The following is a 17,851-nucleotide window of genomic DNA, read 5'->3' on the forward strand; positions in this document are numbered from 1 at the left end:
GGGTCTGAAGTCTTCTGGTCTATCGCTAAATTTTGAAAGCCCTCCAGATAACAGGTCCCATCTAGATAACTGGGCAGCTAAGCTGGAGTAGTTGACAGCATGACCTGGAGTATCCCATAGCCTCTGACGCCCTTCGTGGGGGGCAGTGTAAGTTGCTGGAGGGGTTACCTGTGAAGTCTCCCAGGGTGCATGGGAGATGGGCCCATTTGGTGGAACCGTCAGCAGGGGATCCTCATCAAGGAGAGGTGGGATGTCATCCATCTTGGGAAGGCATGGCTGTGACTGACTCCTGAACTCCAACTCTATCTCGTCCAATGGATTGCTCCCAGTGCCAACATCTGCTGTACGGGCCCAATAGGAAGCTTCAGTGTATCGAGGCCTACGGGAGTCAGGCTGACAGGCATACTCTGGGCTGTGGCTGGGCTCACACCTTATGGACTCAAACAGTGAAGTTGTCTGGTCTGATATGTATTCTGATATGCACTGAGCATAGTCCACCTCTTCCAGCTTCTCAGGATGGAAATCTGTCTTTTCCCTTTTCAGCGCTGTTTTCAGGGCCTTGGCCCGTGCAGTGGCCTGGGCAGCTACCTTTTCTTCTTCAAGCAGAGCCAATTCCCCTTCCATCTTTGCCTTCCCCTGAGCGGCTGCTACACATAGAATAGCCTCTTTCCTGGCAAATTCTATGCGCTCTTTTGCTGCTGCAGCTTCAGCATCTGCCTCAGCTGCAGCAAGGGTTAGGGAAATTATGGCTGACTTCCCAGAACTACTGGTTAACTTGGAAGAAGCTTTGGAGCTTGATGTTGTGGAAGCTGTTGATGAAAGAAGGGCCTTAGGGTTTGGTGCTTCCTGAGGCTCATTCCCTTTGACTTTGTCACCAGATGATGCAGGTGTTAACCCATCTTGCATTTCTAGTTCCCTTGAGGCTAGGATGTGCTGCTCCCGGTCCTCCTGAACCTCATCAACTAGTTTATGTAGTTGTTTGTTTACCTGTTTCTCACTCAGGCTTGTTTCTGAATTCAGTCTGTCTAGGATGCGGTAGTGGTTTTGTGTCAGGCCAAGCCAGGCGATGCAGTGCTTTGCCAGGTTTTTGTGGACTTTCTGCATGTCTTCCAGGATGGCAGCTGTTCTGGATACTTCCAGGTCACTCTCTACCTTTTCCCAGGCTCTGCTGCACTTCATGGAAAGTTGAGCCTCTTGCGCTTCTAGAAACTCCCTCATCTTAGAAGTTAGTTTCATTTTTCTTTTGTCTGATAGGGATGCAACACTTTCAGCCTTATCCTGACTGCCTTCATTGCAGTTTGCTTCATTGGGAAGTGGCATTGTGGAAACCTGCATTTTGCAGTTTGCAGCAGCTTTCTAAAATGGCTGCAATTTCTAATGTGGATAGCTGGACTGCAGTTATGCTTGGAGTCCAGTAGGTGGCACCCTGGTGCTCACTCAATGTGGGCGAAACAACAGGGCTGGCTCCTTGTAGGCCGATCTGCGTTTCGCACCCAGAGCTTGAGTTTGGAGCTGAGTACAAGGTGGTCTGAGGGCTTGCCTTGAGCAATCAGGCCTTGTGAACAGCTGGTGGGCTACTGCCTTCAGCGTGGTTGGAATACCCGTGTGCTTTGTTCTGTCTCCTGCTTGGCTTGGTCTGCGCCGTCTGGGGGTTGAAGAACTCTGTGTATGAGTTTCCAGACTGCTTTGGAGTAACATACAGCCAAACACAGTCTCCTGATAACTCAGAATGGGCCCAGCTACTTTGTGAGACAAGCAGGCTAGATACTTGTAAGAGAAGCTGAGTGGATTTTTTAGCAGGAGGGTTACATGCTAATTCACTTGCTTTCAAGACTTCAGAGGAAGTGTAAAACACTCCTTTTTTTACTGTTCTGAGCCCGTGGTTCTGACACCCACTTTGCCAGACAGTCAACTCAATCTCTCTCTTTTAATCAGAACTATTTTATTAAACCAGGAAACACAAAGGTATGCAAAAACTTAAAAGAAAGCATACAGTCTCTGGGGATGATGAACTGAGGAGGGTGATGATGATGAAGAAGATTGGTAGCAGGTAAATTATATTGTAGGATTGTTGATGAGGTAGATTAAATGGAGGAAAGTTACCTTCTGAGGAAGAAGCTTCTGTAAGAGGCAATTCTGGTAGAGAAGTATCTTCTGAGAGAGAGATAGCTTCTGAGAGAGAGATAGCTTCTGAGAGAGAGATAGGTAAAAAAGGAGTGTTGTCCTCTGGTGCTACTAGGCCTGCTGCTAGCTTCACTGATGACTGAAACAAACTGAGGCAGGTTTTTGGAGGGAAAAATAACTAACCAATTAAAGAGAGGGGTGATGTCACCTGACAGGAAGTTACTATGAGGCTAAGAGAGCATAGAGACAGCCCTCTAGAGTTCCATAACTTAACCTAATAAATGCCTTATTTAACACAACAGAAGGAATATCTCTTTATACAATTCTAACCCTGCGGAGGCAGCACAACTAGGAAGATGCTACTGCCACTGCTTCCCCTTACAATTAATCACTGATGGAAATTGGAACCCTATCTCTGCATCCTAGGAATTGTTTGGTTAGCCAAACTCCTCCAACCCCTGAAACAATGTCAGCTCTTTTGCCTGGAAGAAAAACACTGTCCTTCATGCATGTGAGAATATGGCTAGGATTCATTAAGATCGCTTTTTCCAGGTACCCTAGAAATTCTTTTTTTTTCTGTATTATTTTTACTTGGTCCATTTGATCTCTTTTCCATCTCATGTTGCTATTACTGGTTCACAACAAACATATGGCTTCACACAGCTTTTTACGAATGAAACTAAACTGTTTCTTTTAGGAGAAAAACTCAAAGGAAGCTAGAGAGAGACAGCAATTCTATGGTCCCAGGGAGGACAACTGAGGGCTTATTGGACGGTGCAGCCCTACATCTCCACTGGCTGAGAGGAATGTCCAAAGCTGGAGGCATCCTTGATATAGTAGCAGAAAGCTCCACCACCGTTGATGTTGCTAATATTTATTACCCACCCTCCACCCAAAGGTCCCAGGGCAGGTTACAAAAAATTTAAAATAGAGCTGTAAAAACAACCTGAAGTCACAAAATATGTGGGTCTTAAAAACAGATGTTTCAGGTGTCAAAGGCAGGGTAAAGAGGTACATCTTCAGCATACGCCTACAACGGTACAATGAAATTGCCAATGCATATCAGTAGAGAGGGCGTTCTGCAGTTTAGGGGCCACCACAAAAATGTCCTTTCCTGGGTCACCCCCTGGGCTTCTGAGAGTGGCAGAACTACCCAAAGCCCCTCCCCCCACTGATCTCAACACCAGAGAGGGTCTGTAGAAAAGGAAGTGGTCTTTCAGATATTTGGGACATACATCATTTTGGGCTTTAAACATTAGTGTGAGCACCTTGAATTGGGCCCAGAAATGACCTGGCAGCCAGTGCAGGTGTTTAAAAATGGGTTATGTGAGATCTAAAGGGAACCCTAGCCAGTAATCTGGCTGCTGCATTTTGGACTAGTGGAAGTTTCTTCAAGGGCACCCCACATAGACCGCATTGCAATAATCCAATCTGGAAGTTATCAGAGCATGTGGTTGCTGTGGTCATGTAATCTTGTCCAAAAGGGACTGAAGCTGGTGAACCAGCCTGAGTTGGAAAAAGGCACTCCCACTCCTAGCCACTAAGGCCACCTAAGCCTCCAGTGACAATGTTGGGTCCAGGAGTACACCCAAGCTGTGGACCTGCTCCTTCAAGGGGAGTGCAACGCTGTCCAGAAGAGGAGTCTCCCCACCTTCCAGACATGAGAACTCTGGACACATAATACCTCTGTCTTCTCAGGATTTAGCCTGTTTATTGGCCCACATCGGGCCCATCTCTTCCTCTAAATGCCGGTCTAGCACCTCAACTGCCTCTTCTAATTCAGATGGAACAGAGATATAGAGCTGGGTGTCATCTGCGTATTTATGACTATCCAAAATCCCCCTCCCGCTAGTAGGTCTTTATGGAGCAACAGGGCCACCATCACATCTGCAGCCCTGTTCTTTACAGCAGCTACAGAAGGGACAGGGCAATTGGACCCATTTCTTAGCTCCATCAGCTTGTGTTACTCTGTCATTGGCAGGTGGCTGCTTCAGCCTAGGGAGCTGGGCAGAATGAGACATCTACATCTAATCTGCTCAGGCCCCAGCTCTTCAAAAAGGGGTTTGGATTGCTCTGTTGGTTTTTGTTATTAATTTCAGTTCATCCTCGTCCTCGTCCTCGTCCTCGTCGTCCTCCTCTTCTTCTTCGTCGTCCTCGTCGTCCTCCTCTTCTTCTTCATCGTCCTCGTCGTCCTCGTCGTCCTCCTCTTCTTCTTCATCGTCCTCGTCGTCCTCCTCTTCTTCTCCATCGTCCTCGTCGTCCTCGTCGTCCTCCTCTTCTTCTCCATCGTCCTCGTCGTCCTCGTCGTCCTCCTCTTCTTCTCCATCGTCCTCTTCGTCCTCTTCCTCCTCTTCTTCTCCATCGTCCTCTTCGTCCTCTTCCTCCTCTTCTTCTCCATCGTCCTCTTCGTCCTCTTCCTCCTCTTCTTCTCCATCGTCCTCTTCGTCCTCTTCCTCCTCTTCTTCTCCATCGTCCTCTTCGTCCTCTTCCTCCTCTTCTTCTCCATCGTCCTCTTCCTCCTCTTCCTCCTCTTCTTCTCCATCGTCCTCTTCCTCCTCTTCCTCCTCTTCTTCTCCATCGTCCTCTTCCTCCTCTTCCTCCTCTTCTTCTCCATCGTCCTCTTCCTCCTCTTCCTCCTCTTCTTCTCCATCGTCCTCTTCCTCCTCTTCCTCCTCTTCTTCTCCATCGTCCTCTTCGTCCTCCTCCTCCTGTTCTTCTCCATCGTCCTCTTCGTCCTCCTCCTCTTGTTCTTCTCCATCGTCCTCTTCGTCCTCCTCCTCTTCTTCTTCTCCATCGTCCTCATCGTCCTCCTCCTCTTCTTCTTCTCCATCGTCCTCATCGTCCTCTTCCTCTTCTTCTTCTCCATCGTCCTCATCGTCCTCTTCCTCTTCTCCATCGTCCTCATCGTCCTCATCGTCCTCTTCCTCTTCTCCATCGTCCTCATCGTCCTCATCGTCCTCTTCCTCTTCTCCATCGTCCTCATCGTCCTCATCGTCCTCTTCCTCTTCTCCATCGTCCTCATCGTCCTCTTCCTCTTCTCCATCGTCCTCATCGTCCTCGTCCTCTTCCTCTTCTCCATCGTCCTCATCGTCCTCGTCCTCTTCCTCTTCTCCATCGTCCTCATCGTCCTCGTCCTCTTCCTCTTCTCCATCGTCCTCATCGTCCTCGTCCTCTTCCTCTTCTCCATCGTCCTCATCGTCCTCGTCCTCTTCCTCTTCTCCATCGTCCTCATCGTCCTCGTCCTCTTCCTCTTCTCCATCGTCCTCATCGTCCTCGTCCTCTTCCTCTTCTCCATCGTCCTCATCGTCCTCTTCCTCTTCCTCTTCTCCATCGTCCTCATCGTCCTCTTCCTCTTCCTCTTCTCCATCGTCCTCATCGTCCTCTTCCTCTTCCTCTTCTCCATCGTCCTCATCGTCCTCTTCCTCTTCCTCTTCTCCATCGTCCTCATCGTCCTCTTCCTCTTCCTCTTCTCCATCGTCCTCATCGTCCTCTTCCTCTTCCTCTTCTCCATCGTCCTCATCGTCCTCTTCCTCTTCCTCTTCTCCATCGTCCTCATCGTCCTCTTCCTCTTCCTCTTCTCCATCGTCCTCATCGTCCCCATCGTCCTCTTCCTCTTCTCCATCGTCCTCATCGTCCCCATCGTCCTCTTCCTCTTCTCCATCGTCCTCATCGTCCTCATCGTCCTCTTCCTCTTCTTCATCGTCCTCATCGTCCTCATCGTCCTCTTCCTCTTCTTCATCGTCCTCATCGTCCTCATCGTCCTCTTCCTCTTCTTCATCGTCCTCATCGTCCTCATCGTCCTCATCGTCCTCTTCCTCTTCTTCATCGTCCTCATCGTCCTCTTCCTCTTCTTCATCGTCCTCATCGTCCTCTTCCTCTTCTTCATCGTCCTCATCGTCCTCTTCCTCTTCTTCATCGTCCTCATCGTCCTCTTCCTCTTCTTCATCGTCCTCTTCCTCTTCTTCATCGTCCTCATCGTCCTCTTCCTCTTCTTCATCGTCCTCATCGTCCTCTTCCTCTTCTTCATCGTCCTCATCGTCCTCTTCCTCTTCTTCATCGTCCTCATCGTCCTCTTCCTCTTCTTCATCGTCCTCATCGTCCTCTTCCTCTTCTTCATCGTCCTCATCGTCCTCATCGTCCTCATCGTCCTCGTCGTCCTCTTCCTCTTCGTCGTCCTCTTCCTCTTCGTCGTCCTCTTCCTCGTCGTCGTCCTCTTCCTCGTCGTCGTCCTCTTCCTCTTCGTCGTCCTCTTCCTCTTCGTCGTCCTCTTCCTCGTCGTCGTCCTCTTCCTCGTCGTCGTCCTCTTCCTCGTCGTCGTCCTCTTCCTCGTCGTCGTCCTCTTCCTCGTCGTCGTCCTCTTCCTCGTCGTCGTCCTCGTCGTCGTCGTCCTCGTCGTCGTCCTCGTCGTCGTCCTCGTCGTCGTCCTCGTCGTCGTCCTCGTCGTCGTCCTCGTCGTCGTCCTCGTCGTCGTCGTCCTCGTCGTCGTCGTCCTCGTCGTCGTCGTCTTCCTCTTCGTCGTCTTCCTCTTCGTCGTCGTCCTCTTCGTCGTCGTCCTCTTCGTCGTCGTCCTCTTCGTCGTCGTCCTCTTCGTCGTCGTCCTCTTCGTCGTCGTCCTCTTCGTCGTCCTCTTCGTCGTCCTCATCGTCCTCATCGTCCTCATCGTCCTCATCGTCCTCATCGTCCTCTTCCTCGTCCTCTTCCTCGTCCTCATCGTCCTCATCGTCCTCATCGTCCTCCTCGTCCTCCTCGTCCTCCTCGTCCTCATCGTCCTCTTCCTCGTCCTCTTCCTCGTCCTCTTCCTCGTCCTCATCGTCCTCATCGTCCTCATCGTCCTCATCGTCCTCATCGTCCTCATCGTCCTCATCGTCCTCATCGTCCTCCTCTTCCTCATCGTCCTCCTCTTCCTCATCGTCCTCATCGTCCTCATCGTCCTCTTCCTCTTCCTCTTCCTCGTCCTCATCGTCCTCATCGTCCTCATCATCCTCTTCCTCGTCCTCATCGTCCTCTTCCTCTTCCTCATCGTCCTCATCGTCCTCTTCCTCATCGTCCTCTTCCTCGTCCTCATCGTCCTCCTCCTCGTCCTCATCGTCCTCTTCATCGTCCTCTTCATCGTCCTCTTCATCGTCCTCTTCATCGTCCTCTTCATCGTCCTCTTCATCGTCCTCTTCATCGTCCTCTTCCTCGTCCTCTTCCTCGTCCTCTTCCTCGTCCTCTTCATCGTCCTCTTCCTCGTCCTCATCGTCCTCTTCCTCGTCCTCATCGTCCTCTTCCTCGTCCTCATCGTCCTCATCGTCCTCATCGTCCTCCTCGTCCTCTTCCTCGTCCTCGTCCTCTTCCTCGTCCTCATCCTCATCCTCATCGTCCTCTTCCTCGTCCTCATCGTCCTCTTCCTCGTCCTCATCGTCCTCTTCCTCGTCCTCATCGTCCTCTTCCTCTTCGTCCTCATCGTCCTCTTCCTCGTCCTCATCGTCCTCTTCCTCTTCGTCCTCATCGTCCTCGTCGTCCTCTTCCTCTTTTTCTTCGTCGTCCTCGTCGTCCTCGTCGTCCTCGTCGTCCTCGTCGTCCTCGTCGTCCTCGTCGTCCTCTTCCTCTTCTTCTTCAGCATCCTCATCGTCCTCTTCCTCTTCTTCTTCAGCGTCCTCATCGTCCTCTTCCTCTTCTTCTTCAGCATCCTCATCGTCCTCTTCCTCTTCTTCATCGCCCTCATCGTCCTCTTCCTCTTCTTCTTCATCGCCCTCATCGTCCTCTTCTTCTTCATCGCCCTCACCGTCCTCTTCCTCTTCTTCTTCATCGTCCTCACCGTCCACATCCTCGTCTTCTTCATCGTCCTCACCGTCCACATCCTCTTCTTCTTCCTCGTCCTCACCGTCCACATCCTCTTCTTCTTCCTCGTCCTCACCGTCCACATCCTCTTCTTCTTCCTCGTCCTCACCGTCCACATCCTCTTCTTCTTCCTCGTCCTCACCGTCCACATCCTCTTCTTCTTCCTCGTCCTCACCGTCCACATCCTCTTCTTCTTCCTCGTCCTCACCGTCCACATCCTCTTCTTCTTCCTTGTCCTCACCGTCCACATCCTCTTCTTCATCCTCCTCCTCACCGTCCACATCCTCTTCTTCATCCTCGTCCTCACCGTCCACATCCTCTTCTTCATCCTCATCCTCCCCCCTCCTCCCCCCTCCTCCCCCCCTCCTCCCCCCTATCCTCCCCCCTCCTCCCCCCTCCTCCCCCCTCCTCCCCCCTCCTCCTCCTCCCCCCTCCTCCCCCCTCCTCCCCCCTCCTCCTCCTCCCCCTCCTCCTCCTCCCCCTCCTCCTCCTCCCCCCCTCCCCCTCCCCCTCCCCCTCCCCCTCCCTCCCCCTCCCCCTCCCCCTCCCCCTCCCCCTCCCTCCCCCTCCCCCTCCCCCTCCCCCTCCCCCTCCCCCTCCTCCCCCTCCTCCTCCCCCTCCTCCTCCCCCTCCCCCTCCTCCTCCCCCTCCTCCTCCTCCTCCTCCTCCCCCTCCTCCTCCTCCTCCTCCTCCTCCTCTGGGTTACTCTCTCTCTCTCCCTACCACCCTAAATGCCTTGTTGCAGCTTCAAGCTGTTCTCAGCAGCCTGGTTATATGCCTCTACAGAATGCTCTGTGAATGATGCTACATCTTGATATGATATCATTACCAGGGACATTCGGGAGATGGGGGGAGCAATTATAGTGCTCGCATGGGACAGCCATCCACCTCCCCACACACAAGAATGCCCCTGGGAATGGTGCTGAGTGAGGGCAGTATCTCAGCTGGCTGAAGCAGAGAGACAAAATGGATAACACAAAAGAAACAGAACAAGTTACTCACCACTGCTGGTTACAAAAGAGGTGATGCTGGAACACTGATCAACAGTGTTCATGCCAGCATCTGGAATGATGGGACTGTTGTAACCCCAATGCTGAGATCTTATGCAGAAGTTGAAAGAGCTGATGTTTCCAAAAAGCATTTTCAGATTAGTCATGTCCAGGCACAGTACATTTACTCAAGAGACGTTCTAAAGGAGTGCTTGATCTTCATATTTGAGAGCTCATAACTCATGGTCAGCTTAATAAATATTTTGGTTACCCACTCCTCAGCTGCTTATTCCTAATGATTCTAAGGTCTAGCTCACGTTACCAAATGACTTCTCTCTGTTACAGGGATAATGTCCACACTACTCCCAGAAAGAATGTCTGGGAAATGGAGCTGGCTACAAAACTCTCCACAGGATAGAGTCACATGGAAATTGGGCCTAGACATCAGACTGGCTTTCAGACCATGATGAGGTAACTGTTCTTCTGAAGCACCTTTTCCTGCCTATAATCAGCCTACCTATGAAACTGAGGAACGAATTTCCATTTACTGCAACGTACATTGGTCTTCAACCAGGACCACATTCATGTATTTGAAATAGCTATTTTTAATCTGGTTGTGGAGGTTTAAATATTTTCTCAGTCAGGGCTGTCTCTTAAAAAAAATGTTCACCATATCTTGTGCAGATATGGTAAGGCACATCTGTAGTACAGACAGTAAAATAAATAACAGTAAATAACCCTGAAAGAAGCTTTTGGCATTTGATCTGACATATGAAAGCCCCTTTAAACTGATGCACCAGACATGAAAATTTTAAATGGTTACAGTGTTGCCATTAAGATAATGATCAGCTGAGCTCATGAAATATCTTTAGCTCTCTGATCGTTTTATGTTTGCTGTATACACTGGGTTGTCTGGAACTCCATAGTTTCTTTGTGAAGTAAGAATGCCTTCACTTTGGCTTTAAGTGATCAAGTAAAGATCACCTGAGGAAATACTTCAACTCTAATAAATCCCTGAGAGGAGTTGAAAGTAAAAAATGTGTATTGGATCTACACAGTTCTAAAGAGTCATTGCCAATTCACATGACAAAACATACTAAAGTCTATTGCCTGCTGAAAGCCCTTCTGTGATTAAGAGTTCCATCTTGTGTGTTCTTCTTTATTAGTTTCATTAATGTCATTAAAACTTTGTCTGTTTTCATTCAAATTATGTTTTTCTCAACACTGCTCTTCCTTTGTAAAAACGACATCTTCCTGTAAGCTTAGGCCCAGCAGATATCCCATTGTGTCTAGGGTTGCCAGGTTCTGGGCCTGAGAATGATTCTATATCTTTAAGAGAAGAGAAAATTCAGCCAAGTGCAGGTTTTCTTGCAGCACCGAAATGGGAAAAACCACAAGGTGAAATTCTCCCTTCCCCCTGCACAACTTTTAAAGATACAGAAGACCTCTTGGAGGCTGGGCCTGGCAATCATTCTCAGGCCCAGAACCTGGCAACCCTAATTGTGTCAGTGTGTGACCACCATGAGTTTCTGCTCATGCAGCACAGCTTCCACCTCTTCTCCCCCCCCCCCCGCAGCCTCCCACACGTCCAACAATCTACTCTGGTGGGTTGGGGGAACATCTGGAGCAGATTTGGGGATGTACAGAGGTTTCAGGGCTCTTCTTCCTCAGTGCTGGATTTCACCCAAACGTTATAATCCTATACATACTGACCTATTATGTAAGCCCTGTTGAACTCAAAGGGATTTACTTTATTATTATTATTATTAGTAGTAGTAGTAGTAGTATATCCCACTACTACTCCTGGAGGAACCCAAGGCAGCAAACAATTTAACAAAAAAGAAGAAAAAATACTAAAAACAGTTAAAATATTCTGAAACATAATTACCATTGAAAACATTCTAAAAACACAGTTAAAAATATTCTAAAACACAGCTTTAAAACCTTCTTTTACCAGTGATCTTCAGGTTGCCAGCAATAGTTCTCTTCAGCTATCATATGCCTGGAATGTTTTCAAATTCCTCCTGAAAGTTAATAGTTCAGGAGACAGACACACCTCACAATTACACAAAAAGGGGACCCACCACTGAAAAGACCTTGTAATGCATCAGCACCAACTGGGCAGCACTCAGTGGAGGCAGCACCAAGGTCTTGCCTGTTAATCTTATGGATAAAAAAAATTCTACTACCCTCTGTGTGTGTGTGCTTATTTTTAATGTTGTTTTAGGCTACTTAAATGTGCAGCAGCCAAGGCCAACACCTTGTAGGCAATTCTTTTTTTAAAAAGTAACTAAAATGTAATTGTAGCAATTACTTTTGAGTAAAGGTAAAGTAATCAGTTACTTTCAGAGCAATTGCAATTGTAACAGTAATTACTACTTTTGGGGGGCCATGTAACTAACTGTAATTTATTACTTTTTAAAACTAATCTTCCAAGCTCTGGTCTGAGCCCCTTTCAGAGCCTTCCATAAGGCTAGGAGAGCCTGGCTCACATGCCTATGGAGAAAAGGCATCAGTTGCAGGGAGATAACAGGATAATTGCAGCAACAAGGAATCTGTGGCCCTCCAGATGTTGCTGGACTCCATCAGCCCCCTCCAGGTGAGGGAAGTTTGGAGTTGTAGTCCAACAACATCTGGAGGGTGACGGGTTCCCCATCCTTGCTTGTTCAGATTCATATTAGCCTCGATGCCTGAACAAAACCTCCATATCCCAAGGTGGTATATCTGATGCTGGGGACTGTCAACAGGGAAGCAAGCCATCATCTTTCATGCCTTCATCACAGGCTTGCTGGAGGCTTCTGGTTGGTCCATTGTGGGAAGCAGATTGCTGAAATTAGAGGCAAACCGCCTTGGCTCTTCTTATGCAAGAATAGCCAAACTGAACCTCCACTTGTCAAGGCAGTATATTTCGGTGGACCAAATGCAGTAAAGGGGGGGTGGACAATGAGAAAGGCCTTGCCTTCTCATGGGTTTCCTTAGATGTTTCTGGCCAGCTGCCATTGGAAACAGAATACTGGGCCAGTTGGATTTTTGGAGCCTCCACAATCAGAGGCAGTCTATCTCCGAGTGCTAGAATCTGGGGACAATCAGCTGGATGGTGGCGGCTGTTTGTCTGCTGCACCTGCAAGTCGCTTGTGAGATGTCAACATTCCATTATATACAGAAACTCCTAGTTATTTTTTGACACAATTTTCTCCCCCCAGCTGCCTGAAGGATAAAACTGACCGCTGTTTATAGGAACCAGTATAGGAACCAAAAGCCCCCAACCCTCTGGGGACTTACCTCTGTGCTGGGAACTTACCTCTGTGCTGGGAAAGCAGTGGGGGAAAGGTGGAGTCTCTGCTCCGAAGAGCCACCAGATGCAAAAAGAAATAATAAGCAGGCAGCTGCTTGCAAAAATATATAAAATGGCAAGCCGGGGAAATCCCACCCGGTGCCCCTCCCCTCCTGGACAGGCTCGGCCAATCAGCAGAGTCCATTCTTCCTCCTGGGCAGGGTGCTGAAGGGAAATCCTGGCAGGGCAACATAGAGATAAAAAACAGTAGAGGTGCCCCATCTTATCAAATGGTTGTGGGGTGTGTGTTTCTGGTTCACCCCAGGGAAGCCATTCATCAATTCCCTTAATGGCCTTAGCAGTGCTATACTGTACATTTAAAGCATTATCATGCCCCTTTAAACAGTCCCGGCTTCTCTCAAAGACTCCTGGGAAGTATAGTTTGTTCAGGGTGCTGAGAGTTGCGAGGAGACCCCCCCTATTCCCCTCACAGAGCTACAAAGTTTGTTCAGGGTTCCCTGGGAAGAGGGATGAATTGTTAAACCACTGTAAGAATGGTACCTTTGTAAGGGGAAATAGGGGTCCCTAATTCGCGCTATCCAAAGAGGGCCTGTCCCATCCATAAGATCATTGGGTTGTAGCCAACCTACTCAGAGTAGACCCATTGAAATGAATGAACCTAAGTTAGCCATGCCCATTAACCTCAATGGGTCTGCTCTGACTTGGGCTGGCATTGGCTATAGCTACCTAACTGAACCACTCATCTTGATCTTAAAACATTCAAGGCGTTGTTTAAAACTAATAGCAGGGCTGGAAAAAATGAGAGAGTCGGAATGGTAGCTTCTGCAGTGGAATGATTTGCCCCAATTCCTGGCTCCCAAGATTTAAGAAAGTGGGCTCCCCTCCCACCTGTCACCACTGCATTTTGCTCACTCCTCCCCATCCACTCTTGTGTCTAACTTTGCCTATGTTCAGAGACACTCATCTCTGATTCCTGGCAGCTGTTGGAGTCAATCCCAATCTCAGACAAAGCCCCCAAGGGTCACTGAGCTCTGCCACATCCAAAGCATTTGAAGATTAACTAGTTCTTATAAGAGAATTTAATTACCCTATTATACAACATTAACTGGGCACTGAGATGTATATATATATTAATAAAGGGGAAATGATCATCAACAATTAAAATTAATTACATTTTCTTCCACTTAATTAAATTATTCTTTAAATAGGGATGTATACGAGATTGCAGCCATAAAGAGATGCAGTGTGTGTGTGTCAGGGACAAACAGTTTAGGCTGCAATCCAATATGTGTCTACTCAGAAGTAAGCTCCACTAGGTTCAATGGGACTTAGTCCCGGGTAAGCATGTATTGGGTTGCAGCCTTTGTGAGCTGCAAGATGGAGCAGGAGGCAGGGCGGTTTCCATCTTGGATACCAGGCCAGTTGTTGATAAAGTGAAAGTGGGAGGGGTGGTGGTCCAGTGGCTGTGCATCATGTTCCTCACACCCAGGATCTGTCATGCCTAGCCCTGACCTGGTACCAGAGATGGAGTCCTCAGAGGATGAACCAGACACTCCACAGATTGAGGACCTTGGGGAGCAGGCAGCCCCACCCTGAATCCAGTCCTGAGGGCCCCCTTGAGGGCCCCTTTGGGTTGATACCTGATGATGAACCCATGGAACTGTCAGAGGAGGGAGTGGGTGGCTACGCTGTGCCTCCATGGCCAGAGGTGGTATGCTTCCAAATTCCAGTTGCTGGAAACTACAGGAGGGGGAGAGTGCTCTTGTGCTCAGGTCCTGATTGCGGGCTTCCCATTGGGGCATCTGGTTGGCCACTGTGAGAACATGAGGCTGGACTAGATGGGTCCTTTTGGCCTGATCTGGCAGGTTCTTCTTACATTCTTATGGAATTGCCTCCTACATCCTCTAGAGCAGCCTTTCCCAACCTTTGGGTCCCCAGATGTTGCTGAACTACAGTTCCCATAATTCCTGACCATTGGCCATGCTGGATGGGGCTGATGGGAGTTGTAGTCCAGCAACATCTGGGGGCCCAAAGGTTGGGAAAGGCTGCTCTAGAGTGATGGTTCAATAAACTTTGGGTCCAGGCTGAAGAGGGATGGCAAGGTATGTGTCCATGAAACCTGACTCATTGATCTACTCATGAGTAAGGAGTGAGTAAGTAATGATTGATACTCCTCCACTATCTGCAGCTGTGGTTAGGGTGTGGTTTAGAATGCCAGACGATATAAGGCCTTCCCTTTAAGCATTCTACTTCTGGAAGCAACACAGGTTTCTGGTCTCTAGCTTGTGGTTAGTCTTCCTGCCTTGTTGAATTGTGTTTTGCCTGAATGCCCTGTGATATTGACCTTGCAGTGTTGCCAGACTGTGTCTCTGGATCACATTTGGACCTAAACTGTTTCTCTGGGCTGTGCTTGACCTTGGTTTGTTTGGCCTATGCTACATCTGCAACCCTGCTCTCCTTGGGTGAGTACTTTGGTGAAACTTCATATCTTCTGTAACTGGGACCCCAGCCCCTGAAGGCAACCCTTGGAGTTTTAGTGGCAACCCAAAGGTCACTGCTGAAAGAATGTTTTTTGGTGCTTTTCAGGAACAGTGTTTTAGAATCTTTTTAACTGTAATGGCATTTTAGAATGTTTTTAGTGTGCTTTTATTTTTTCTGATGAATTGTTTTGTTCATGTTTGCTGCCCTGGGCTCCTTCAGGTGGAAGGCTGGGATATAAATTATATTATGATTATGATGATTATAATAAACATAGAAAGCTGTTTTCTACAGAGCCAGGTCATTACTCCATCTAGTTTCATCTTGCCTATGCCAGAGGTAGTGGGGGACCCTTTGGGTGTTGTTTGATTCCAGTGTCCCTCAGCCCCAGCAACTAGCATGGCCAGCAGGTAGGGGTGATGATGATGGGAGCTGTAGTGCAACCTTCTGGAGGGCTGCCAGTTTCCAACAAGGATCAATCAATATAGGCCCCCAGAATCCTAGAAGCTCAGAACAGGGTAGGTTGCTTTTCTCAAGTGTGTGACTCAGCTTTTACCTGGTAAAACCTATATCAGCTGGAGAATAGACTTTTAATTCTGCTGTGGTTGCCCTGTGTTCAACCTGGTCTTAACTGGTTGCCCTGTATCATCTTCTGGCTAATGCCCGTTCTTCCCAGACCAAAGCTGCCTTATGTGTTCAACCCTAAGGCTATCCTATTTGTTCAGTCAGGGACTAAATGTCCTTTCTGGTAAGTGGATGTCTCACTTGCTCAAAGGCAGCCTTTCTCTTTCCTTGGAAGAGTTCTGCTTCTGTAGGAACGTGAGGCTGACCCAAATAGAGTTGCTAATGTTTAATTCAGCTTCTGCAAAGGCCAACAGGACACCGCAATGGTTTTAATGGGGTTGGTGAGTGCTGGGATTGCAGATCCGTGACTAGAGAAACAACCTGTATGACACAAGGCCGGGAGGGGGGGGTCTGTTTAATGATTATGTTTACATGCTTGGCCAAGATGGCCTGTGGAGCTGAATGTAAAATTATTACTTGCACAGTGGGGATATCTTTGGGTGCAATGCTTCAGGAAATTTGAATGCTGCAATGATCCCCCTCTTCCTCCCCCTCCAGTTTGTTTTTTACAGCAGGGAGTGACCTCAATGGTGGGACTGTGGGAAGGTGTTTTTCTGCCTTTGCTTCCCAGCAGTGAGACTTTCAACCTGGGCCTTATTGCATCTTAGTAGAAATCTATTGATGCAGAAGACAGAGGGTCCCAGGGGTTAGAATGGGGAGCCCCCATCACTGTGCACGTGTGCCCCCATGTGGTCACCCACAGAGTTCTAGGTTGGAGCATCTCTCTTAGACCAGGGATAGGCAACCTTGTGCCCTCCAGATGTTGTTTGACTCCAACTCCCATCAGCATGACATCAATGGTCAAGGGTGATGCATTCTTGGAAGGATGACGACTATGGTTCTTTTTGGGCCTGATGCAAGGTGCTTATGCTTGTGTTTAAATGACTTGGTTTTTCAGATATTGGGGGCCTACCTCCTTTCCTACAGACCCTCTAGGGTGTTGAGATTGGCAGAAAGGGCCCTCTTGGTAGTTCTATCACCCTCAGATGTTTGGCTGGCTCCCTGCAGAGATGCATCTGGCACCTTCACTGTACAGCTTTTGTCATATACTGTAAAGACTAGGGATGTATTCGTATGGAGCTTGAGGGGGTCTTAGACCCCATATTTTTTTGGGAGCAGGGTCCCTATGTCTTCAGCATCCTACAAGCCATTCAGCATGAAAGGGAAGTGTGTTAGCCATTGAGAAGAATCTTCTAGCATGCTTCCTTGTTCTTTCCTGCTGATTGAAGCCAATTGGAGTGAAAGGAAGTAAGAGAACCATTGAGAAGACTCTTCTCAGTAACTAACACACTTCCCTTCCATGCCGATTGGCTTCTAGGAACTTTTGTTGTTGTGGGAGAAGGCACACACAGGAAGGACTGAGGAGTGTAGAGTTGATGACCGAGAGCAAGTGAGCAAGGGGCCATGGCATGACTATCATGAGGGGACCCTGCGCTTCTGGATTTGCCACTATACTATGATATTGTTGATGTTGTTGTTGATGATGATGATGTTGATGCAGCCATGTAGATCTTGTTGGAGAAGCTGCACCCACCACCCTGCTGGATGAGTGCGATCCACGGCATACCTGCAACAGTGATGGCGGCCAGGATGCTGAAGCTGGTGAGTGGGTTGATGTTGTTCATGATGTTGATGTTGATGGTGTTGATGTTGATGTTGGCCAGGGCGGTGGACATGATCACTCCTGAGCATCCCCTCTTATAGAGTGAAGCCAAACCAGCCCCCTGGTTTACCAGGGAGCTGGCGGTGATGAAATGTATAAGATGGGAACTAGAGTGACGTTGGCAGAAGACTTGGAGCGAGTCTGACCGAACATGGGTGACAGCCTATCTGAAGGCCTACTCCATGGCATTGGAGGCAGCAAAGAAATTATTCTTTTCTGCCACCATTGCATCTGCAGGAAGCTGTCCAGCGGAGCTGTTTTGAGTGGTCAGGGGACTTTTACATTCTGGCCCTCAAGAGGGTAATACAGATTACTGCTGACAAGAATTTGCACAGCACTTTGCAGATAAAATCTCTCAGATTCATTCTGACTTGGACGCTATTGTTGATACAGTCTCAGGGGATGTAGCTCTGGCTTCTGCTTGCCCAATAATAATGGATTCTATTCCATTTGTATAGCCTGAGGACGTAGACAGGATCCTTGGAGAGCTGAGAGCCACCACATGTCTGCCAGATGCTTGCCCCTCATGGTTCATTTAAAGTGCCAGAGGGGGAATGGCCGAGTGGGTGAGGGGAGTGGTTAATGCCTCCCTACAACAAAGCAGAATTCCAATGTGCCTAAATGAGGCTGTTGTAAGGACGTTGCTGAAAAAGCCCTCCCTGGATCCCTCTATAATGGATAATTATTGGCCAGCTTCCAACATTCCATTTCTGGGCAAGGTAATAGAGTGTGTGGTGGCCTCCCAGCTCCAGAGATTCCTGGATGAAACGGATTATATGGATATTGATGACTATGATGATGACAATGATATGTTGTTGTTGCCCCACCTTGATGTTGTTGATGTTGATGCTCATG

The 17,851-nt window shown here is 48.6% G+C and overlaps 1 protein-coding gene across 1 annotated transcript in view; it reads right to left on the minus strand.

Annotated features, from left to right (window-relative positions):
- Window positions 1-4,280: 4,280 nt before the first annotated feature.
- The window catches only part of LOC133386875 (uncharacterized), a gene marked incomplete at its 3' end in the record, with an annotated part of 63,729 nt that continues 50,158 nt past the window's right edge, over window positions 4,281-17,851 (minus strand). Inside the window, exons 3-4 of the mRNA XM_061630647.1 lie at window positions 7,932-8,249; window positions 4,281-5,252 (exon numbers count right to left, since the gene is read on the minus strand). Of these exons, the coding sequence (XP_061486631.1) occupies window positions 4,281-5,252; window positions 7,932-8,249 (1,290 nt within the window). The remainder of the gene's footprint in view (window positions 5,253-7,931; window positions 8,250-17,851) is intronic.

The sequence above is a fragment of the Rhineura floridana genome, chromosome 6 (genome assembly GCF_030035675.1).
Source record: "Rhineura floridana isolate rRhiFlo1 chromosome 6, rRhiFlo1.hap2, whole genome shotgun sequence".
Classification (NCBI taxonomy): domain Eukaryota; kingdom Metazoa; phylum Chordata; class Lepidosauria; order Squamata; family Rhineuridae; genus Rhineura; species Rhineura floridana.